The 24,250-nt window shown below is 47.2% G+C and overlaps 1 protein-coding gene across 5 annotated transcripts in view; it reads right to left on the reverse strand.

Annotated features, from left to right (window-relative positions):
- Positions 1-24,250, reverse strand: part of AREL1 (apoptosis resistant E3 ubiquitin protein ligase 1) — a 49,709-nt gene that overhangs the window by 24,948 nt on the left and 511 nt on the right. For 2 of the 5 annotated variants that reach the window (XM_073349174.2, XM_073349175.1), the window contains exons 2-18: positions 17,696-17,954; positions 16,436-16,495; positions 15,321-15,547; positions 14,395-14,632; positions 13,191-13,360; positions 12,923-13,103; positions 11,822-12,069; positions 9,598-9,675; positions 8,474-8,615; positions 7,901-8,022; positions 5,940-6,015; positions 5,021-5,130; positions 4,139-4,318; positions 3,862-3,987; positions 3,507-3,636; positions 3,368-3,426; positions 1,380-1,469 (exon numbers count right to left, since the gene is read on the reverse strand). In XM_073349174.2, coding sequence (XP_073205275.1) covers positions 1,380-1,469; positions 3,368-3,426; positions 3,507-3,636; positions 3,862-3,987; positions 4,139-4,318; positions 5,021-5,130; positions 5,940-6,015; positions 7,901-8,022; positions 8,474-8,615; positions 9,598-9,675; positions 11,822-12,069; positions 12,923-13,103; positions 13,191-13,360; positions 14,395-14,632; positions 15,321-15,547; positions 16,436-16,451 — 2,193 coding nt within the window. In that variant the 5' untranslated portion in view covers positions 16,452-16,495; positions 17,696-17,954. Of the gene's footprint in view, positions 1-205; positions 382-1,379; positions 1,470-3,367; positions 3,427-3,506; positions 3,637-3,861; positions 3,988-4,138; positions 4,319-5,020; positions 5,131-5,939; positions 6,016-7,900; positions 8,023-8,473; positions 8,616-9,597; positions 9,676-11,821; positions 12,070-12,922; positions 13,104-13,190; positions 13,361-14,394; positions 14,633-15,320; positions 15,548-16,435; positions 16,496-17,695; positions 17,955-24,250 lie in introns of those variants that run through there. The other 3 variants (XM_073349173.2, XM_073349172.2, XM_073349176.2) reach the window with 3 other exon arrangements.

Below are 24,250 nucleotides of genomic sequence, written 5' to 3' on the forward strand. Positions count from 1 at the left end.
CCACACATCTGTCACCCATTATATACAGGCCACCCACCACATGCTTGCTACCAGCATCTCACAGTTCAGAGGGGCCAACACACTTGGCATGCAGTGTTGGCAGCTCACCACAAGGCATGCCATTAGATGAAGTACTTGCCACTCAGAAGCACATAGTGTAATCCCACACGCATGCTGCAGGGAGTTCAACAGACAGGGCACTCACCAGGTGTGGGCTGTCGGCAAAGTACTATGAGTTGGAGCTGCGATGATTTGGAAAGATGGACAGAGTGCAGCAAACCCTCCCGGAGGCAACTGAGAGGAACCAGTTGTGAACTGCAACAGCCGGGCCAGTTCCTCCTGTGTGAAACTGGAGACCACGGTCCAAAACCACCTCATGACCTGACAGGGACCAGTAATGGCAGAGCCAGGTCAGGGAAGCAGAGTCACAAAAGTACAATGGCAGGTTATCAGAAGAAGAGCAGGCAAAATGTCTTGCAAGAAAGTAGCTCTACCAACTGCCACAGCCACCCCTATTATGAGGGCAAACCAGAAAAGGAACAATTGCATAGTCACTTCTCACCAGCCACCTTTACCCCTTGTTGCTACCACCCATCTCTATTACGCTAGGAATGTCTCATCCATCTCCCACACCATAGGTGCTCCTCTCTATTGGAAATGCTTAATGGGAAAGCTAATTAAGGTTTAGGATACAAATCATATCTGCTTCCTGCCCTAGGCTAATCTTTTGCTCTCCCACATCCTCTGGTGCCTTGGCAGGTTGGAAGGGGGAACAGTTCTAGTGTCTGTCACTAATGTAATTTGTTTCCCTCTTGGACACTTTAGCAGTTCCCATCACTTCTCTAGACAGTCTCATGTGCCCCCCTCATCAGGGTGGGATGTTCTCCTGGAATAAGTCCCGGGTCACTTGCTCAGGAATCTCTACTGGCTGCCAACCTTCTACCTCACAATGATATGGACTGAAAAATCCTCAAACCATCCCTGATATATAGGCATATCATCCTGAACATCTTCACTGATGTGATTCCCAACACCAGCATTGGGCCAATGCTGAAAATGCCCTTACAGTTGCCTTTTCATTTCTCAATACAAATGCTGAACTTTCCCCTGCTGCAGCTGCAGTGCAGCCATCCCTGTTCTGCCCTCAGTGGCTTCTGTCCTCTTTGTAAGCTCCCTTTCCAAATGCAAAGTTTGCTCTCCTGTGTCTACACCTCCAGGCCCAGGTCTTGCTTTTCCACTCTGCTCTTCTCCAAGTTCTTTCCAGTTTTTCTTTCTGGAAGCTTCTCCTGCTTTCAGCAGGCAGTCTCCATATGAAGCCCAAGTGACACAGAAGACAGTCAACCCATTCCAGTGGAGGAAGAAGAAAACTTCCCACCTACCTTTTCTCGGAAGTGCCAGGATCCTCCCACCAGCACAGCATGAGCCTTGAAATCACAGACACTGATGTCTCCAGTACCACACATCAGCAACTGAAAGGAAAAAGACCTGCAGTTACAAAAACAGGAGCACAAAGTACCCATGAAGCCAACCATTATTCCAGTTACAATAGTCAGTTTTGTGCCCTTAAGAGGCATGCAGGATGCTCAGAGTGCTGGGCCCAGGACATATGCAAATCTAGTAAGACCTCATGATCTCAATCAAGAGATAGGATGGTATCTCATGCCGTACCAGCTTCTCCTGTTGGATATAAGATAGGCTAAGGGAAGGAAAAAACAGCTGCCAAACCAGGAAATAGGGGAAACACTGAGAGGAGGGGGCTAACAGCAGTGATGAGCTGCCAAAATATTAACAACCAGTTCACTCCTCACCCCACGAGGGAGTTGTGGCCCACCCCCGCTCCCCCTGCCCCATCCACCCCCCTCCCGTCCCCTGACTGCCTCCAGAACCAGGCAGGAGGGTCTCATGGGCCACCGTAGTGGGTGCCCACCCTGCCCCTAAGAGCCAGAGAGACCTGCCGGGGGGGGAGGGGGGGAGTCACGGCAGTGCTTACCTGGGGCAGCTCCCAGGAAGCATCTGGTCGGTCCCTCTGGCTCCTAGGGGCGGGGCAGTGTAGCTGTGGGGGAGCAGGGGTAGTGGTCGCTCCCGCCACTGATCACATCAAAAGTTGCGCCTTAGGCACCAACTCCGTGGGTGCTCCGGGGCTGGAGCACCCACAGGGAAAATTGCCCTGCCCCGCGCCTGGCCCCATTCACCTCCAGTCCGCCTCCTCCCCTGAATGCACCACCCCGCTCTGCTTCTCCGCCCCCCACCCCCCAGCTTCTCACGAATCAACTGTTCGCACAGGAAGCCTGGGAGGGCTGAGAAGCAAGCGGCGGCTTCGCTCTCAGACCCAGGGAGGCGGAGGCCAGCTGGGGCGCGGAGCGGTTCCCCCGTGCACCCCCCTCCTCCCGGTTACCTGCTGCGGCGCGGGCAGCCCTTCTCGTGCCGCCCCGCCCCACCTGTGCTCCGCCTCCGCGGGCCTGAGCACAAAGCCGCTGCTTGATTGGCGAGCTGCCGGTGGGTGCACCCACCAAATTTTCCCCATGGGTGCTACAGCCCCGGAGCACCCACGGAGTCAGCGCCTAAGGGGCCACTTTTGGCCATTTGTTAAATTTAGAAGTCCTTTTAGAACCGGTTGTCCCGCTTCCAAATTTAACAACCGGTTCCAGCGAACCGGCTCCAGCTCACCACTGGCTAAGAGTCCTATGCACCCCATTGCTATTCTAGAATCTTGTCACCTACTGAGCACACCCTCTTGAAGTACCCTAAATTGATTGGGGTAACACAGCTACCCAGAAAACAAGAACTCACGTTTGGCTGCCCAAATGACCACTGTACAAAGCAAAGTACTTGACAGACTATGCAAAGCGGTGAGTCTCAGAGCTGGAACTAGGATGCGTGCACCAAGGATTCTAGGCTTTGATGTTAAATGGGGAGCAGAGAAATTGATCAGTGCCTCTCTGTCTTGCCCTGGGCTCAATATTATGGTAGAAGAGTGACCTAAAGGAACTGGCCCTGTCCTCTAAATATCATTCCACCTGCCCTAAGCGGCATTCACAGTCTGGCTAGCCTTCCTACTACCCCAGGGGACTTAAGAGCATCTGAACCCATGACTCAAATACCCATTGATTAGGAATATAAACAATAATGATACATTATTATCCCTGAAGCCTGCACATACAAGAGAGAAGAAGGAAATATCAAACAACACTCAGTGCCTTCTCCCTCAGATACATACGCTCACAATGGAGAGGAGGGAAGGGGGGGGGGGGAAGGTTTTGGAAAGACACACTTTGCAAGTGTTGAGGCTTCCCATCCCCAACCAGCCCTACTTTCTTCTGAAAAGGAGGGTCAGTGGGCAGGCAGGCTCAGGATCAGCAGCACCTACCTCAAGCTCATTTTCATCAAAAATAGCTAGGAGGTTTTCAGGAACCAGCTCATTGAGACCTGAAAGACAAGAAGAGAGTAAGTGGCAGTGCCTCCAGAACAGGGAGTTAGAGCCAAGCAGGGAGCACACAGTACCTCACCTTTCAGGAAGTGATCCACCTCTTCTCTAACCTGATTGGCCAGTCTGTATTGGGCAAGTAGATTCAGGTAGAAGATCTTATTTTCATTGGTTACTAGGACCTGAGCCCCTCCAGTTACCAGCTCAACCACCTGAAACAAGAGGCCACACGAGGATGTCAGTGTAAGAGTGTGTGAGGATGAGCAGTATCTTCCTTGTAGCATAAACCCCCACCTGAAGAACCTCTCCCTACTCCTACGTTACTGATACTCTTCTTCTGTGGCCACTGCTGCAGGGACATACCACACAATTCCCAGCCTCTCCTACTACAGATGAAAGGAGTGGAGACTGTCCCACCCTCACCCACCACCTCTCACCTTCTCCAGCTGCCCCAATTTGTTGTATTTCTCCTCAGCGAAGACGAGCTCCATCTCACTCACATCATTGTTCAATATGAAACAAACCTTGGATTTATAGAATTCTGGGTCATCTGTTTCAAAATACTGAGGAAGAAAGGTAGATGAGGTACAGCGGGTGGAGAGAGAGAGAGATTTAACATACACTGTTGAGCAGGAATTCTGGGTCTGCTGGAAGCAAGCTCACATTCAGTTTCACTTCAGCCTGGGCTTAGCACAGAAGGCTGTGTGGCCTTACCTTGTAATGCATTCGCAGTCCTATGATCTGAGCCAGAAAGGATCTGGTGAAACGAGCTCGCACCAGCTGCTTGTAAGCTCCTCCCAGAGATGACTCATAGAGACACTTCCCAACCAGGCGGCCTGCAAACTCATACACCTTCAGCCGTAGATGTGGGGACCGGTCAGGGTTGGGATGCACCTGCAAAGGACGGGGATCAGAATTACTACAGTATCAGCCATAGTTAACAGAAGTGACAGCAATGACCCCAACTGGCATTCACATTGCACACCACATCCAGGAAGATGCCCTCACAGCCCTTGAACTGCACCCTAAATCTGAACATAGATTCATAGCTTTTAAGGCCAGAAGGGATCATTACAATCACATTTCTAGTCTGACCTCTTTCATAACATGGACCATAGATTTGGCCCAGTGCTTAAGGTAAAGCTGTTGTGGGTCTCAAGAATGACACTCAGAGAGCGCAGTAGCAGAGATTAAAAACCAGAATCCAGCCAGCAGAGACACAACATGAGCCACATGCATTGTCCCAAAAATTTGCCTTCCACCCCATGACAGGAGGAAGGGATTCTAATAGGCAGACAGACTGCATCTTCTGCCCAATAAGGCCTTCTTAGGTAGTGCCAACCCCAGTTCCTGAAAGCCTTGACTTCCCTGTTAGTGGTGTACCTTGCTGGCTTATGAGCCAGTGCTCTTAACTCTGCAACGTGGTGGGACATCCAAGCAAGAATTTGGAGACAATTTAGGAGGATTTGGGGCAGGCCTGAGAGCAGCCGGGGAAAGCAGGCAGGCACAGAGGCTGTTTTGATGTGTTTGCTGTTTAGCTGACAGCATGCCTACATGTCAAGTTCTGTCCACTGAAGTAGGAAGGTAAGGACTCACCAGTGCCTGGTTGTTGTCACTGAAGCGGGTAAAGAGCTGATTGGTGGTGTTAAATAAAGCCTTACAGATCAGCTCAAACCACTCTCTGCGGGGGCCTCCCCAGTCCAGAGCTACAAGATAAAATAAGTCCAAAACCGGTCAGCTCTGGGCCACATCCAGCTCTCTTCCATTTCTTCTTCCCACCCAGAGCTGCCAGAAAAACAGAATAATCTCTCTGGCTAGAGCATCATTATCTCTAAGTCACTGTGATGGGCAGAGCATTGCCTCTGGGAATGGGATCACAGGAAAATAAGTACAGAGATGGCCGTTCACTTAATTTTCCTATAACTGCTCATATCAGACTCCTGTTACTGAATGATTTTCCATTCACTCAGACCTGTGGTTTCACATCCATTAAGTGAGCATGAAATGCAGGAGATTCATTTTCACACATTTAAATACACAAGTGACTGGTGAAACCTCTCTATCCACCACATTCACATCCCCTTCTCCACCCAGGTGACCAATATCAAACCAGCCACTATTTACATGTGACACAATCGGAAGCCCAGCTGCAAACTCTAAAAAAGGATGCTCTTGTAATGAAGGCACTGAACGGGGACTCAAGAATAATGTGTTCTGATACCAACTCAGCCACACACTCAAATGTATGGCCTTGGGTAAGTCACTTAGTCTCTGTGCCTCACATCTCCATCTGTAAAATGGGGATAATAATACTTCCCTACCTCACAGGGGGTTGGGAGGCTATATTCATTAATGTTTGTTCAAAACTACAGGGATGGAGGCCATAGAAGGATCTAGACACAGATGGATATGTTGCAAGGCAGCCAGAATTCCAGACCAGCAAGTGACTCTCAGTATGCTCCTGGCACACCCTCCTCAAGCCCATAAAAGTTTCTGTTGGAGCAAGTTCCCTTACCTTCTTCATCCTGGAAAACCACTTCAAAGTTTTTGCTCCAGTCGGAAATGGAAAAATTCCGTGTTGCTTTCAGAGACTGAGAGAGTGAAAGGAAAAGCATTAGCAGCAGCGGCCACTGCCCAGGGCTCAGCATCCATGCACGGACGACTTAAGTAAAGCAGAATGGGAGGGGCCCAGTCTAGTAATCTGAATACAGGATGGGGAGCCAGAAACTAATCTTAGGCAGGTCATTTTCCTTTCAGTCTCAACCATAGGTGTGTTCTCCATTACAGAATTTAAGAGAAAAGTTCCCCACATCTGACAGCTCCTGGTCTCAAGACCAAGACAAAATTTGCTCAATAGCAACAGCCTAAGCATTGCCCATTCACAGCACTTCCCCCAAAACTGCCCCCTCTCCTACCCAGAGGCAGCAACTCAATAGAGTTTATTAAACTGTCTGTAGCTAGGAGCAACTTTTGTAAAGAAGTCTTAGTTCTCTCTGGCCCATCTGTCCAGTTTAGAAAACAGCCCCTCAGAAAGAATGTAGAAGAAAGAAGCCCAGGGAGAAGTTGCTGGTTTACATTTACCTGTTACAGCATGATTTACTTTAACAAAATCTTTCAAGTGACTGGAAATATGTAGGCCCACATTCCTGATCCCAATTAAAGATCTAAGTGCAAAACCTGTACCCTAAAGACCCCTGAAAGCAACAGTAAGCTCAGACTTAGTTGATCATTAAATAAATTGGAGCATCATGCTAGCCCCTGATTAGTGCTTATTTCTCTGATTGCATTTGCCATGTGTGTTGTCCTCATTTTTCAAGTGTTTATATTTCTCACCCCCACATTTAATTTTTTTTATCTTATCTGCCTGCAATGCTCCAGCTAATGGCTCTGCAGCAATTTCCAAGATAACAGGATACAGAGGGAGTCTCTGAAAATGCTTTTAGGAATTAAAACTGGTTTGGATAATGAATCAGTACCTGAAGCCTCAGTGCATATAATGTACAGCCTGTCCAACCTGCAGAAAATATTCCCAAATCTAAATTTACCAACTATATCAAAGAGAATCTCAACCAGTCCTCCCTCCCCCACAACTGGTCTTTTCCATTTCTGTCACAATTCTAACCCAAAACACATATGGCATCACAAGTCATGGCAACTGATAGTTCTATTGCATCTAATTTAGAAGGTCATTTAAGGACTATAACAGGTGAGTTTGAGTCAAGTCTCACTGCTAATGCTCTGCAGAACACTTCACAAACAGATTGAGCCAGTGCTCTGGGGCTGTTATTGCCACAGTTCCACATTCTTTGGCTTGGTCTATCCTAACGGACATGACAGTAATTCTCAGAGTATCTAGGGTGGGTTCCCATTTTTCAAGGATTAGTAAGCATCTGATATAGGACAACGATCAGGATTTTCTTATATTTTTCTGAAGAACTGTGCAAGGACACAACAGTGCCAGGCCATGGCCTCCTCCCTGCTCAGAGCATCACTGGCTCTTACAGTTTAAGGGGGAGGTACACAGCTTCCCATAAGCAGGAACAGTTACCAAACCCAAACAAAGCACACTGGACGAAGGCAGTATTCGGGGCTCTTTCTACCACACACAAACCAACTGCCCCTCTAGCCTGGACATTGCTACTGCCATACCAGGAGAGATCAACTGTCCCTGAGTCCTAGCAGCTATCAGAGACTGATGCCAGAGGTTTAAGAAGAAGATATAAGGCTTTCAGCATATATCTAATTATGTAACACTATCAAAAGGGAAATTTTTTTTTGCTTCCCTTCCCAAAGCTGGCGATCAGTTTATCTCCTGGAGCTAGAGGCTCAAAATTGTCATTGTTCCCGCAGTTGGTGTCAACTTGGATTTCACTAGAGAGTAACTGAGTGGCAACAAAAGGTGCAGGGATGGGTCCTGGGCACAAGTGGGAACAGCCTATTGTCCCCCCAGGTGCCAATTGTCACAAGCTCACTCACAGATTCCAGCAGGCCGTGGCGGCTGACCTTCAGTGTAACCTTGGAGTGAGGTCTCTTCATATGCACTTGACGCAACTCCCGCTGGAAGAAGTTCACTTTGTCCTGAAAAGTCTCTGAGCCTCCTGAAACAGTGATCTTATTATGATTGCATCTGAGCTGCCAACACCTCACGTGTCAGGATGGAGTCCCCATCCCAATTTGCATAGGACTGCTCTATAGTCAGAGTGATCTGCCATGGAAGGCAGGGACAGCATAACTCCCAGGGGACAGTTTGTGGTTTAGTCTCTCAGACATCCAGCCACTCATAGAGATGCCTTCAGAGGAATGACAGAAAAGCCTGCTGAGCATGAGAAGCCAGGGACAATGAAATCCTTCATTGGAAGTGGTATCAGAAGCAGAAGGAGAGACAGAGGACTACTCTACAATTCCTAGAGGGTTATAGAACTCTAAGTAGACGGGAATAAATGACCTCAAGAGCTAACTCCCTGCCTGCCACCCCGAGATGCTTGCAACCTGAGGATGCAGCAACCTGAATCCCCCAATCATAGTGTCTATCCCACCAGCCTCTTTTACCTATGTTTTTATGCAGAGAACGAATGAAAGTGGCTGCCAAGATGTTCCTCTCCTTGCAGCTGAGCTCCACGGGGGGCTGGATCCCATCATCTACCACCAGTGTCAACAGCTTGTGCACAGGATCAGGCCCGTGGTAAGAAAACTAGCAGCAAAGAGACACAGGACAGGGGTCAAACTACTGTGCAGCAGAAAGCACAGAGTGTGGGGTACACATACCAAGACCACTTTCTGCACACACACCTTCCCATCTGCACACTCACACAGAACCAATTAACAGGCACACTGCCTCTAGAGCAGGGGTGGCCAACCTGAGTCTGAAAAGGATACAATACAAGACAATTTACCAGTGTACATTGCCAGAGAGCCACAGTAATACGTCGGCAGCCCCCCATCAGCTCCCCCGCCCCGCTCCCCGCGCCTCCCACCCACCAGCAGTCCGGCGTCTCCCCCTTCCTCCCAATCAGCTGTTTTGTGGTGTGCAGGAGGCTCAGAGGGGGAAGAGGGAGGAGCGAGGGCATAGCAGGCTCAGGGGAGAGGGCAGGAAGCGGTGGAGTGGGGGCAAGGCCTGTGGCAGAGCCAAGGTTGAGCAGTGAGCACCCGCGGCACATTGGAAAGTTGGTGCCTGCAGCTCCAGCCCGGAGTTGGTGCCTATACAAGGAGCCGCATATTAACTTCTGAAGAGCCGCATGTGGCTCCGGAGCCACAGGTTGGCCAACCCTGCTCTAGCATCTGGATTCCAGCTGGGATGTTGCCTTTATAAAGCCCACTTCAAACAGTATGGGCTTCAGGAGGACCAAATCTAGATGCCTTATTCCTCCTCCAATAAAGCAATTAGGAGAAGTGTGATACAGGACTGAGAATGATATCTAGGATCCTGATGTTAGGGTGAGGAGAAGAGACATGGCTGGCCCCTGCTCGCACACATTTCCAGTACTCTGGTAGGAAAGGTGTTTTTTGAGTTCCTGGATTTCACGTATCTAGCTGCTCAGTGGAAATAACCACACTTCGCCAACAGCAGATCTAACAGGCATTATTCATTAATTATTATTATTATTATTCATTATTCAGCAACAAGGGGTGATAGGGTGGAAACTGCAACAATAACTGGATGGAGACAAACCCACCTTGGTGCCAGGACATACTCTGAAGGTGAAGAGGCGCCAAGGAATGATCTTCAAGTAGAATTCCTTCACTGAGAATTGCTGGGGAGCCGTAGGGAAGAGAAATCATTAGCAGCCATATTTCTACTAAAGCTCTTTTCTGAAGTACTCTAGAATCAAGACACAGGATGAACAAACCCACAGGAAAAGCCTCCTTCCAAAACCTCTCCTGTGACAATACACATGCCCTTCAAACCTCCACTACGCAGTAACATGGGAGAGAAGAATGATTGTAAGCAACTTGGCAAAAGGACTTAATTGTTACACTTGTCTGTGAAGCTCCCAGGACACGCTGATGTGATATAAATATAGCAGTAAACCAGAGCATGCATTAACAGGCCAACGGCGCACACCTTAGCTTTTAAAAAGATAGTTGGTGTATAGGAATTTAGGGTGGAAGCCAGGATTCAAATAGCAAGGGATGCTACAGTACAGGACTGCAATGCATTGACAGAGCTGGGAAGTCCTGAGGAAAGTTATCCTGCATTGGCCAAATTATTGCTGTTACTCCTTCAATGTCATGAACATCAAGTTCAAACAAATAAAAAAAAAATCTTGCAATTGTTGAAGCTGGGGTGACCAAGCCAGTTTGCTGTCTTCACCATGCAGAGCGTTTCTGGCAGAAGGCCCTTAGCTGTGGAACTCCCTCTCACTGGAGAGCAGGCTAAGCCCCAATTTTAGTTCCTTTAGGGCACAATACAAGACTCCCTTCTGCACAGGCCTCCTTCAGCAAAGATGGCTGGGGAATAGTCAGCAGCAATTTTCCTGGAGTTGAGCAAGTGAGAACAGCCCTGTGTAAGTGACTGGGACTGCTGGGCTGGACAGCCTGGATCTGTTGGACAGGAATGACGGTCTATATTTATGTATATGGTGCCCAAACACTACAGTTATGGGTGCATAAAAAAATACACAGATTAGACAGGTGCACAAGGGGTCTCTCTTCCAGTCCAAGCAGTAGCTACAACAGAAGGCATTCAGAATGATCTCCAATATCAGGAAATTTAACAGTGAAGCTTGATGAAAGTCCAAAACTGTCTCCCTGAATCAGAGTGAGGGGACTACTGGGTCATTCCCCCTCCCCCTCAGACATCATTCCTAGTTCCACATTTTCTAATACTGCATCCAATCTAGGTTTAAATATCCCAAGCAATGTGCCTTCCCCTTTACCGTTTGGTGACTGTTTCACAGCCTCATCTCTCTCTCTGTCAGGAAGATTTTTCCTAGATTAGGGTTTTACATGGGTACCTATTACTGTATTACTTGAACCCCTCCCAAATTAATGGATTGGCAAATTGAGGTCTCTAATGGAATTTTCTGCTCTTCTGGCTTCCCTAGGCACCCTGCTTAGGATAGGGGTTTTGGTGGGGAGTGGAGGGTCAATGGTTGCTGTAAATATTGATCTGGTTACAATGGCAAAATCTACATTGTTCTTTTCTTAATTTCCTGCCATTTCTCCTAGTTATACCTCAAGGTATCAAACTAAATAACCACTCTCAGTTCTAGGTTTTTATATTTTAATCCCTTCACTTTAGCTGTTAAACAGATTGTGTTTTTCTAATCTTTCTTCCTAAATCAGCCTTCCTAGTCCCCGATCAGTTTTATTGTTTTTAATCTGATTTTCTTCCTTCTAATCATGATCTATAAGTACTCAACACTGAGGACACTTGATGCCCGATCTCACCAGACCCATACAGGAGCTAATTCAAAGCCCACTAAAGTCAATGAAAAGACTCCCATTGACTTCAATGGGTTTTGGATCAGACAGAGATATTGTTATATCCCCCTGCTCTGTGATACGATGCTTCTACATATGCAATGCTAAAACTGAAGCAGTCTTTTTAACTGATACTGAATTGCAAACTCTAAATTTTCTGCCCACTCCCTCTCTTGGTCTCCCTCAGCTGTTCCTGCTTTCCAGGTTTCTCGCTCCCATTGATTAGCTAGGTGGGGGATCATTTTTCCCCAGATGTTGCAGCGGCATCTTTGGATCCTTTAGGGGAGAAAAAAAAAAAAAACAGAGGAAAGGAATCTGATATAACAAGTTTAAACAAATACTTAGTTTCGACAAACTTTACCAGCCAAGTTTGACGTGTCTAGAAGCAGAGCCCAAAGTGATGGGCAAGGCAAGCTCTGAAATGCCAGAACATTTGAATCAAAAGCTAAAGAGCAGCAATCATGTGGGCTTTACCTTGGGTGACACATAGCAATACACTTTTTTGGGTTTCTTCACTTTCTCAGGAGTCTGGCCGTCAGATGGAGAGTCTTCATCCTCATCCTCAGTTGCGGTAGAAGGACGGCGCTGGGAGGAGCCCAGATGAATGGGTGGGAGGTGCCACTGCGTGTTGGCATAGCTAGTAGAGTTGTAAAGATAGGCTTCAAAGTAGATACTCACCCCTGACGTGGACACATTGCGTTCTACAATGTTCATTTCATTTTCTAAAGGACACAGATGGAACACGTGTAAAGCTTGATACAGCCAAGAAACGAAGTTCAGCATCTCACATTAAGCTCAGAGTCCACAGAACAGCACTAAGCAAAAAGTCTAACCAGCTAAGTGGGAACCTGGTAAAGTGAGTCAATAATGAAAGAGGCTCAAGAATGGGATATGGAGACTTTCACCTCCAGGACATCAGTATGTCGAGCCTTTCCATAGGCCTGGGAGACCTGGGAGACAGGGGCGGTGGGGAGGGAGAGAGAGAGAGTAGGAATACAGAACCTTTTACTTCTAGGGCACCAGTTCTAACCTGACTCCTGCCTGTAGTGACCAAAAGCCATAACCATATGACAGTCATTCAGTAGCTTGTGTGAAATAAATTGGTAGCTTCTCTCCTTGTGGGACAGAGAACCACATCACAAAACAATTAGGAATGAGAATACCACCTATCTTTTACATACTACTCTTCATCTGTAGATCGCAAAGCACGCCCAAAATTGGCTCCCCTACCGTTAACCTGTGAGATGCAAAGGAATGAGTAGGCCACAGTCAACTGCTCAATCTCTAAAAAATTCCCCTCTGAGGCAGGGGAGGAGACAGCTCCTGGGTTATACCTGTTGTGGGGATAGGGAATGTCTGTCTCCAGTGTTTTCTCCATCTAGCTTTCTTTGCCAGCACCAAATTTACCTTATTTAAATAATATTTTAAATTAATGGACATTACCAGGGCAACCGAGTGTGGCTGGCATGGAGGGAAGCCACATTTAAATAAAAAAACAGCTCTACTTGACTAGACCATATGGCATCCAGTAGGAAGTGCAATTGGTCTGGGATCACCTAACATCTCTTAACTCACCACTTAGGACAATAATGTCAAAATCGCCATTGCTAATAGGCTGGTTTTGGTAGCAGATGCAAGCATGGAAACAGCCTTTATGGTGCAGGGTAAGTCGCAGAAACACTTGGCAAGTCTGCCGATTGGACACCACGGACTTCTCAAACAAAATGCCAGAGCTCTCTTCTTCTTGGGGACCCAGCTAGATAAAGAGAGAGAACATCAGTGGAGAGAACAACACTCTCTAGCTCAGTAGGAGACTGGGAGAGAGGGACGGAGTCCAACTCACCTCATGGATGGAAAGGCTGTAATTCTGCTCATCTATCAGGGACACAGAATTGCTGGTGGGATTATCATACTCATCTCTGGGGACAATCTGCAAGGTGTGCTGCTGCCTACAGGTCAGCACCAGAGTGGAGAAGTGGCAGACGATTTTGGTCTTGGAAGGAACCACCATCCCTGAAACAAAGAGAGACAATTTAGAATCAGAGACTGCCCTAGGTACAGCAGCAGAGAGCTAACAAGATAGGAGCACAATGCCCTGTAAAGAATGGATGAATTCTTAATACGTTCCCCACCTCTGCAGCTAGAGAACCAAGCCACTAAGCACTGAAATGCATAGAATGGGGAGGAAAGAGCTTGTCAGGGGATAGAGGCCCAACATGCTGAACAGGGTTAACTCTCAGCTTCACTAAGGACATTTAAAAGAGTGTCCTCCACTCCAATCATGCTAGCACTTTAGCCCTCAACTCTGGAACTCATTCCCACAGCCAGTCCAATAAAGTACAGATCAGTGGATCTGTAAGCCTCAGCTAGTAATGCAAGCTTTAGCCAGAAGGGTATTGAGTAAGTTTTGGGCATCCTCTTTTTTTTGGAGGCAATAAAGGGGGCAACTTAACTGGTATCGTGTCTATTTGTAAAATTATTTAATGGATGTATTTTTTATTGTACATGCACAGAGGGTATAAAATATGCTGATTGGAATCAAACAGGAAAAAAAATAATTAAAAGGAAAAAGGAAACTTTTCCAACTAATGGATAATTAATCTGTGAAATTCATTGCTAGAGGAAATCAATGAAGCAAAGTTAAGAAGATCCTAGAGGATTAGAGTCAAATCAAAATAGCACTTGCAGTGACATTACCTAAGATAAATTATAATTCTCAATCGTTGTGCATAAAGGCATTCTCTAACCACTCAGCTGGGTCAGGATGAAGGCACCATACCATGCCTTGTGGGTAACAACAGCTATGTAGGCTGAGAGGCACTAGCAGCCTACTCCAGTATATAGCAGCTTCTGTTTTCCTATGTTTGCTGCCCATAAGCTTGCTTAAACCAAGAGTCTCTGCTACTTGGGGTGGCATGTGTGAAGAACAGAATCCAGAAGGGGTAAATCCTCCCCACATATCTATCTCAGCTCTCAACACATATACCTTGGGGTGTCTGACACCTCTATATCCACTCAGGCTCACTACCGATTCACCTAGACCTTACCTGGCTGAAACACTTTGTAGTAGGGGCTGTAGGCCACATTCAAGCCGCCGAGCTTTATGGTAATCTCATATCGCCCAGCCCTGCGCACAGTGAAGGCCACTTTCGCCACATTGGAATTGGGCTCCTGAAGGACTTCCTGGGTCACAGGAATATCCATTGCTAGCTCCACATGGCAGATTTGAACTCGCAGCCCCACAGGCCGATGAGCAGGGAAGGGCTGCCCATTCTTATAGAATAACTGCATGGGGAATGGAGAAGCCCAGGTCAGCAGAGATATGGGGTGCAGGGACAGAGAGAAACCAGCCACCTTGCAATAGAGGGGCAGGATGGAGCCCTGCCTCAGCAAGGGAGTGAGGGGACAGCAAATGCAGGACAAGGCCCCACAGCCCCATGGTATGGGCACCGTTCTTCTACAGAGAGAGCAGACAGTGAGTACCTTTGAGCCCTTGACCCCTCTCCCTTGTTCCTTATTGTGCTCGGGTTCAAAAAAGTGACTTGAGAAGAACAAGTTTCTGGGCAATTGATCCCTGAATTGTTAGTGTGCATCCAGATCAGGATCAACAGAACCCAAGCCCAAAAGGAGAGCAGGGGAAACCGCATCCTTAAAGGAAGACCACTAGGTCTTGTCCACATGTCCCCAGAGAGAACTATGTAGTGGCCCCACCAATTCACCATAAAGGAAGGTGCATAGGAGACACTCACCCCAGCAATTGACCTAGTCTGTGGCGATGACACGCAACAGCATGAAAGGAGTTTGTTAGACACAAACACTATATTCAGCTCAACCACGAAAATGTCCTAATAGACAAACAGGAGAGGACCTCACCCTGTCCCACACCCTCCAGACAGTGAAGAAATTTCCCCTTCATCTCCTAGAGATAAAAGGCCTACCCCCAATCTGTGTGGAGACAGAAACATTCCCTTACATGCACTCGGAAGGCCATGCTGTGGCCCACCTCATAGGGGTCCTTCCAATCCCAGGAGACTTTGCAGGAGCGGGGGTCCAAATAGTTGCCTCGCACGTAGTCATAAATAGTTCGCTCCCCTCGGCGCTCCCGGTCCTCATGCTGGAGGAAGCTGACTACACGTGCGGCAAGCTCAAAGAGGAACTTAATGGTGAAGAAGAAGACTACAATGGATACTGTGATCCCACCTGCAGCAGGGAAAGAATACAGTATGGTTATGGTAGCATGGCCCAGCAAGGCACTGAGATCCCACCTGCACTGAGATTGGATGTCTTTCTACAAGATACACTCTAACTCAACCAGAAATTATGGGCTAGATGCAGAAATTACTATGGGAACTTCAGTGGCCTGTGTTATTCAGAAGGTCACACTAGATGACCATAAAGGTCCCTAAGTTTTAGACTCTGTGAATGACTATGAATTGAGTAAAAAGAAAAGGAGTACTTGTGGCACCTTAGAGACTAACAAATTTATTTGAGCATAAGCTTTGTAGCTCACGAAAGCTTATGCTCAAATAAATTGGTTAGTCTCTAAGGTGCCACAAGTACTCCTTTTCTTTTTGCGAATACAGACTAACACGGCTGTTACTCTGAAACCTATGAATTGAGTGGAGATGGTTGTAGCTGCCCAGAGTCTGAAGTATGGCACAGGAGAATCTAGATACATTTGCAAGTGGTTTTCTATGAATACCTACATAAAACTACTGAGATTCCACCACAGGAAACAATGCAGCAACTACCACTTGTAGTATTTAAAATTGGACAAGCATGCATCGTGGAGGAAACAAACCCCACTAGGCCATAAAGGTAAAGAGGAGGGATGAGCCAGGAGTGAGATCAATGGGATAACTCTGCTTGGGGTTGAAGAAGAGTGCAATGTGGCAAGAAAACTTTCTGTTTGTTAGATAGACCCTAAACCAATGTGAAAGCATTCAAGACAGTAGAAGACTTAGGGAAACCCTCAGGATCCTACAGTGAGATGCACTAATACGATACAGACTAACACGATACTAACACAATACAGACTAACACGGCTGCTGCTCTGAAAACTGACATTAGGGCCACCTCTCCACTTACCAATAATGTAAAACATCAGGTCCCTTCGGTGAGACACACAGCTGAGGATTACAGCTGCATCTAGAACACAAACACACCATGTCTCCACTGAATGCATCCGATGAAGTGAGCTGTAGCTCACGAAAGCTTATGCTCAAATAAATGTATTAGTCTCTAAGGTGCCACAAGTACTCCATGTCTAGTTCAGTGACTCCTTCTCAAATCCACACAGCTTACAGCTCCCATCAACAAATACCCAGTGCCCCAAAACTCTGAGGGGCCAGCAGGAGTCCCCATCTCTTCCTCCCCCAGACACATTATATGCTTCAGTGGAAGCTGAGAAAATCAGTCTTCTTCCTAAACAGATCCCTAATGCATGATACCAAAAGGCTATGGAACACCCGATCAGCCCAGTTTATTGTAAAGAACAATTACATCACAGATTCCTGTTCTGAACCAGTGATACCTGAAATAAAGACAATACAGTATGAGCTTCATAGACTGAGTTGGGAGTGGGCAAGTGGGCTTTGGGGACTGGGCAATACGGTCACTCACCTTGGGGTCACCAATTCCAATACTAATGACTGACGGTAGTTCCTATCTGTTTGACGGCTCTGTAAAGTGAGTTTGCATGGATCTGAGTTCCATTCCCACAGGTCATGTGGGCACATCACAAAACCACCACCACAGCTGGTAGCAACTAGCCCTCAGGTTGGCAGCCTCAGCAGAAAAACTACGGAATAAGTGGGTTGTGGAGCATAAACCTCTTCCCCTCCGCCACTCCTCTTCCCCCAAATGAGCCCTCTAGCATAGGGATGAAATATATTTGGCCCTTCTGAGGCTGAACCACAGGGGGACAATGGGATAAGGAAGTACACCTACATCTTCCATCTCACTTCAGCAAAGTGGAAACACCATGCACTCTCAATTATTGCAAGGAGTTTGCAGGTGGCTGAGGGACCCTCAAGTTGTGTCATCATGCAGCAGAGCAAGAACCCGCCTGCTCCAGAAGCTAGTACTTAGCTCAACAGCCAGGGGTGAAAATAACAGTTTCACACACACTAGTGCATACAATGTAGCTTGCCAGCCATTAGGTGAGGAATTACAATGTGCATACAGCTGCTTTATGCATGAGGTGAAGTTACTTATCAGTTATCACAACAGCAGCAACAAAAGTCACCACCATGCAGAAAGCTTAAGCCAGGCATTTCCCTATCTGATGGCTATCACCTTCCAGCCCTGTGAATCCTCCCAACTCTCCAGCCAATGGCAGTCACATACCTTTACAAAAGTGCCCATGTTCTAAAAGCCAACAGGGGGGCACTCATTCCTCCACATTCTTCCTCTTGGCTCCAGAGGTGGGGCAAGGGTCAACAGGAAGGGACCAAGCAGCAGAACATTGTGGAAAAAGAGGCTCCTGGAACTCACATCTTAGATTCACGGCTGGAGAAAAGGGACTCAAGTACAGCAACTTATCCCCCAACTCTGGGAAGAGGATATCTGCACTGTGCAGCCACCAATTGCTTGCTAGCCTTCCTGCCTGGGAAGGGACAAGAAGAAAAATCAGTTACACCTGTCCAGAGATAAAAAGGACAGCCTAGAAGGGGATTAAAAAAAAATTGACTCCATGTCATTGCCACAAGCATAGCTGCTATAAAGCACCACAAAGTGAGTAAAGTACTAGGCTTCTCCATGTCCCAGTACTCTGAATGTACCCTGGTCTCATTTCACTTTGCAGCCTAGATTTGCAGAGCCATTCAGTCAACACCAATGCCCCTGAAATCCTGCAGGTCCAAGATGGAACAAAACGTTGCCAGCCCAGATAGATTTCGACAGGCTGAGGGGTTCAGCAGGGCAGCCAGGTACCCCGCTCCCACCTGAGAGTAAATTTTATGGACTGGGCACCACTTGAGCCCTTCAGAGAAAGTGGGGTGGGGATAAAGCTAGCAAAAGCATGGTGTCCTGCAAAATATGACTGCACCAATCCCAGCTGAAGGATATTCAGTTGCAGGGACATTTATAGGTAATATGTCTTACAAGGAATCTGAGCCCCAAAACATATGGGGCAAATGTCTCTGCTGTTGCCATATTACAGGTGTCCCAGATCTGAACAGCAGGTGGCCTCACAAGACAATTCATTTTAAGCACCGTCCACCCTGCTAAAACTCTTTGAGTTGCAAAGCAGCAAATATCTCAGTCTGGAGACAAACCCCATAACAGATAGGATCTGTGTAACTCATAGAGGAGTGGTCCCCAAACTTTACAGTTTCGCTCCATCCCTTAACCCGTCTACACCTCCCGCCAAGAGCCGGGGGTGGGAGTGGGGCTGGGGCTCCTGGTAGGGGGAGGGGACGCAGACACGGGTAATAAGGTGGCTGAGGCTGGGGGTGGGTCTGGGGCCCGGGGCCAGAGACACAGCTTCAGCCGGGAGGAGGGCTGAGGCTGGGGGCAAGGCCGGGTTTGGAGCTGGGAGCCAGGGCCGGAGCCAGGGCTGCAGCTGGGGCCGGAGCAGAGCTGTGAGCGGAGTGGGGCTGAGGGGCACTCACTCCCCGCCCCCTCCACACCCTCTGGGGGACATGCCCCACAGGTTGGGGACCTCTGACACAGAGAATGGGAAATGTCCCAGGGGGCCATGCACTTCCCTAGCTCACATCTGTTCCTTCAGAATGCAGAGTGCAAGGAGAAGACCAGAATAAATTATGAATGACAGCATACTACAGCAGGTCTCCCAAAACAGATCACATCAGCTAGCTGTCTGATAGTGGTGTTCTCCTTACCTTCCACATTAAGATACCTGCTCCTCCTCACTCCCCACTTACCCATCCTCCACTTCAGGGTGTCTGCCACCTTTACCCCATCCTTTCCAAACCATCTATTTCAGGGTGCCTGCTGCCTCCCCAGGACCTTTTAACCCACAACTCCACAGTACAGAGCCTGCTGCCTTCAGGGCACAAAGCTCTCCACCTACATATGCAAACAGATGAGCAAATCTGTACAGAGTTCTTTACATGTGCTACAGAAAACCCCAGTCTCTTGCTGTGTCATCTCAGGGAAAATCCCACCCTCTCAGCTATTTTTATCCTTCCCACATCCCTAAGGCCATGAGTTGTCAATTTCTTCCCTACACAGCTTCAGGCCTTTGAATTCTCTATTCTTAACACAGCAAGGCAGGAGCTGTTAATCTAGCTAATGCCCTGTGATATGGGCTGGGTAATTGACTCATGGCTCTGACCCAAAACCTTTCACATATGTACTAGTGACTTCACCCCAAACCTGTACTCCTTGATGCTCATTCATATGGCCTCGATGTCGGCTTCAAACTCTGCTCCAACTGTGCTAGTTTGTTACAAGGTTTTGCCCACCCACCAGCATAAATGGTTTTGAAACTGCAATGCAGTCTAGGAAGGAACACAGTGCAGGGTGTAGTTTCTAGAACTATTTCTAACACTGGCAGCCGAAATGTTTTTAAACACAGTAACACACTCCTGCCTCCACCTCTCTACACATTTCTTCCTAGCATTCCTAGTGCTCCCTTTGTAACGGCTCGCCCTCCGAATATGGAGTGCACTCCAGCCAAGAGCAGTTTGTAAATTCCACAGGGACTCTTATCACTGTGCAATTCTGAAATGTTTTTGAATCTCGAAGGAAATATTTCACCAGCATCTACAGAATCAGCTCCCTCTCCACAGTGAAAAACCTCAGTACAAAACTGGCACTCTGGGACCATATGCACAAGCTACCCCAGTCTCAGCCCATAACTTCTTCCCTTCCCCAAGTCATGCTGAAAGTTACTGTCTGTTCTAAGTTTGGTGCCTGAAACCTCCAGAATGAGCAAGGAGCTTTATGCCAATATGAAAATGGGCCATTTGGTCTTGGTTACAGAATTTCAGAATTAATCCCCTGTGTCTGACAAGCTGTCTCCCTTAATCAGCCCAGCAAGTTCTTATTTCATTATCACTGCATGAAATGGCAGGCAAGGCACCAGGTCAGAAGGCCAGCAGAGACAAAAGGAGCTGCCACATTCACAGCCAGCTTCTTTCTAGCATGTACATTAGAACCAGCCTCAAAGATACTTACTCAGACAGGGTACTGTGGGGTAAGCTTCTTGCCATGGTTAGCTGGTACCCAGATATGTAATTTATTCACAAGATGAACAAGTTATTTTAGATGAGCATCAGGCAGTGCCAAAAGCTACCAGCTAACAAGGTGGGGAACTAACCTTTTTGTGAAAGATACCAGTACAGAGTCAACCTCATTACTGGGCAGAGAAAATACCCAGCACTCCTACAGGCCTTATGTGCTTGATCCAAGGACACAGCAAGTGATGGCCTCCTGCCACCTGCAGGAAGAATTTGAATTTGGAAGGACTTAATCCAGATTTCCCTCCCGAACTACCTGCAGAGCCAGAATGGAATGCATGGCACCACAGAGAGAACTGTGGTGGAGACAGAAGAGTATGCAGCAAAGCTCTGAGAGCTGTGTGCAAGTGTAATTGCAGCTATAAGGGAAATACTAGCCAGCACTGGTACATTAATGTAACTGAAGTTGCAGAGCCATTAGAGGGCACACACTATATAAAAAAGACTTGTTGAGGCCCTAGAACACATCAGATTTTCCTTCTTTTGATATCTGTTCCTGCACTGATAAATATTTATCTTGGTTTCCTCCCCCCCCGAATTCCAACGGCTTTCAGAAAAAATGGCTTACAAATCATTTCTGCAGGAGAGTATTGCCTCAAATTATAAAAACCAAGCTGAGAGAGCACCTCAGCAACTTTGTAAACAGAACACCTTATGTGGCATATCTAGCCTTGTGGACAAATACCCACTGACAATGGTCAGTTCTTCTCAGATCATGCACAAGAAGATGATTCTCCTTGGAGTGAGAATATCCAGTATTTTCTCACATAAATCAAATGTGTGCAAGGGTATCAGTGCAATTGTACATATGCACTTAATTTTAAAATATGATCCTGAAAGTCAGAAGAGTCAGCTCAAGGACACTGGGCAGGTTCCAATATCAAGCAGCAAGGACAGAAAGCCACATCGATGGCCAAGATCAACACAAACAGATCTGTCACTCTCTCTCCGGGATTGGACCATGCCATCGGAAACTTTAAACAAGGTCCAGGTGAAATGCTGGCTTTGAAAAAAATAAAACACACACAAGAGATCCCAGATCAATACCAAAAATCTAAGATCCCCCATTCTTTCTATTCCAAAGTAGATCTTAAATCAATGTCAGTACACATGTGCTCCTCACCTCCTCCACAGATACAGCAGGTCAGCCTTCTTCATTCATTGCATAACACAACATTCACTTTCCAAGTAAAAATAAGCCTCAGCCACTGCTCACAGGGGAACATCCACTCACCACTGCTGATCAGCCCTCCAGCTCTTCCCAAAGCAGGGTCACTCGGACCATCTAAACATCACAAGCAAAGCACTAGAGAATGCATCTCTTCATCCAACAATTAATTTTGGTAAAATTGCCCATATTTTGACCTCTCTCAGCTACCTCTCCCCCCATTTCCTTACTAAGCCCAATTCTCCTTCCAGTCTTTGATTCTCTTCCACACCACTAGCTCCTTAATTACAGTTCTGCTGAGGAAAGTACTTTGGGGAGAAGTGGCTTAGCTGTAACTCAGCCTGTGCTGATGCTTGTCTTCCTCATGCTTCATGATCACCTCAGCAAATCAGCAAAAAGAAAAGGAGTACTAGGTCGCATCTGAAAGGCACCATCAGCTCCGCTTCCAAGCTCACAGCAATCCCAGGACGTGCATGAAGAAGAGACACCACAGCAAGGCTTAGACTTAACTCCCTGTTCCTTTCACAAGGCATCAGGGACATAGGCCACAAACTGGCTCATGGCAGTAAGAGGTCTCAGAAAAGACCTATAGCCAGAAAAGGGAATGTGTCAACCCACTAGCTATCACTCTCTGCGGGCAAACCCAGTGCAGTTCCATGCATTTGTTAGGACCTCAGGCAATGGCCACTACCAGGAAGTATGTTTGATGATAATACCTTTCTCTTATATGAGGGACTGGACCATCCAGAGTCAGGGTCCTGCAGAACCAACACTAAACAAGTTCTTCAGACCCTAGAGTTTCACCTACAAAAGACAGCCAAGTAAAACAGCTCCATATGAGAGGGGATATAGAACTACTCTCCATTTTGCAATGAGGTGGGAGGGAAGAGAAAGGGAGAAGGGAAATGGGAGTGTGCTCCCCTTTCAAAACCACTAGCAAATTTTGATAGAGATTGCAAGCTATAGAATATCCCCTGACACACACACATACATACGCTTAGAGTCTTGTGAAAAGTATTTGATAACATAATCCAAACCATTTTACTATAGAGAAGCAAAATATGGGACCCATCTGTATCTGCAACATTCATTGGAGAAGACAAAACCACAAGAGAAAACTTACAAGTTCTGCAAATAAATAGTATGTATCCACAGGAACAGACAGCAGCAGGATAGAACTAGAGATACCTTTGGCTAATCAACACACAATAAGGACAAGTTCTGGGGACACCTCAGCCAAGGCCACAAACTTTTTGCTCACCACAAAGCACTAGAGAAGAAAAAACAGAAACCTGACAATGACTGCAGGTACAGCAGCACAGCCAAACCTCAACAAAAGATCTAACCTCCAGAACAATGAAATAATCAATTGCACCTAAGCCCAAATAATGTAAATCACTTAAAAAAAACTTTACAGTATAGCAATCATTAAGGACAGATACAAACTACAACAACCAGCTAGACAAGTGCAGATGCCAAACAGAACCTTCTCACCAACAAATACTTCACTACAATGAGGTGAGCAAAATGCATGCAGACTTCCTCAAATGCAAAATCAGAGACCACAGATTGGAAACCAAAAGTGAGAGGTAATAAGTAAGCCTAAGCTTTTGTCATGGTTATTTTTAGTAAAAGTCATGGACAGATCACAGGCAATAAACAAAAATTCATGGAAGCTGTGACCTGTCTGTGATTTTTGCTGCTGCGGCTCCAAGGTTTTCCCTGCCACTGTGATGGCTAGGAGCTGTGTGGTTCCCCCTCTGCCCACAGCAGCTGGAAGCTGCAGGGTGCCCACATTTCCCAAAGACAAAACAGGACACCCCCAGCCGCTCACCCCAGGCGTTCCTCTCCCCTGCACGAGGCTGTCGCCTGTCACTGGAACCCTGTCAGGGCCCCACTGGCTGCCAGCTCCAGTCCTACAGTCCCTGGGGCTGAAGCAGAGAATGTCACTGAGGTCTCTGGATGATTCCCTGACTTCCATGACATAGTAATAAGGCACCAAAGAAACAACCAAGTTTCCCATGTGATACAGAATAGGTCCAAATTATTTCCTGCTCCACTGCAGACTCACTTCCTCTAAAGATCAGAAATGACTTTTAATCCAAGGACAGAGGAGAGTATCTGTGCATAATACTAGACACTTGACCCAATGACCCCACCCTCTCCCAACCTGTGGGGATAGCAGGCCCACAAACCCACAAGGTCAGGGGTTCTCAAACTGGGGGTCGGGACCCCTCAGGAGGGTCACAAAGGTTATTACATGGAGGGTCACAAACTGTCAGCCTCCACCCCAAACCCTGCTTTGCATCCAGCATTTATAATGGTCTTAAATATATTTAAAAGTGTTTTTAATTTATAAGTGGGGGTTGCATTCAGAGGCTTGCTATTTGAAAGGGGTCACCAGTACAAAAGTTTGAGAACCACTGCACTAGGGAGTCAGGAACAAACACTAAACGCAAATAGACAGGGGATCAAGTCCAGCCATGCCAGGAAACCTCACCCTGGGCAGAGGCTTAACGTACTGGGGAA

Source organism: Lepidochelys kempii, chromosome 6 (genome assembly GCF_965140285.1).
Source record: "Lepidochelys kempii isolate rLepKem1 chromosome 6, rLepKem1.hap1, whole genome shotgun sequence".
In the NCBI taxonomy this organism is placed as follows: Eukaryota; Metazoa; Chordata; order Testudines; family Cheloniidae; genus Lepidochelys; species Lepidochelys kempii.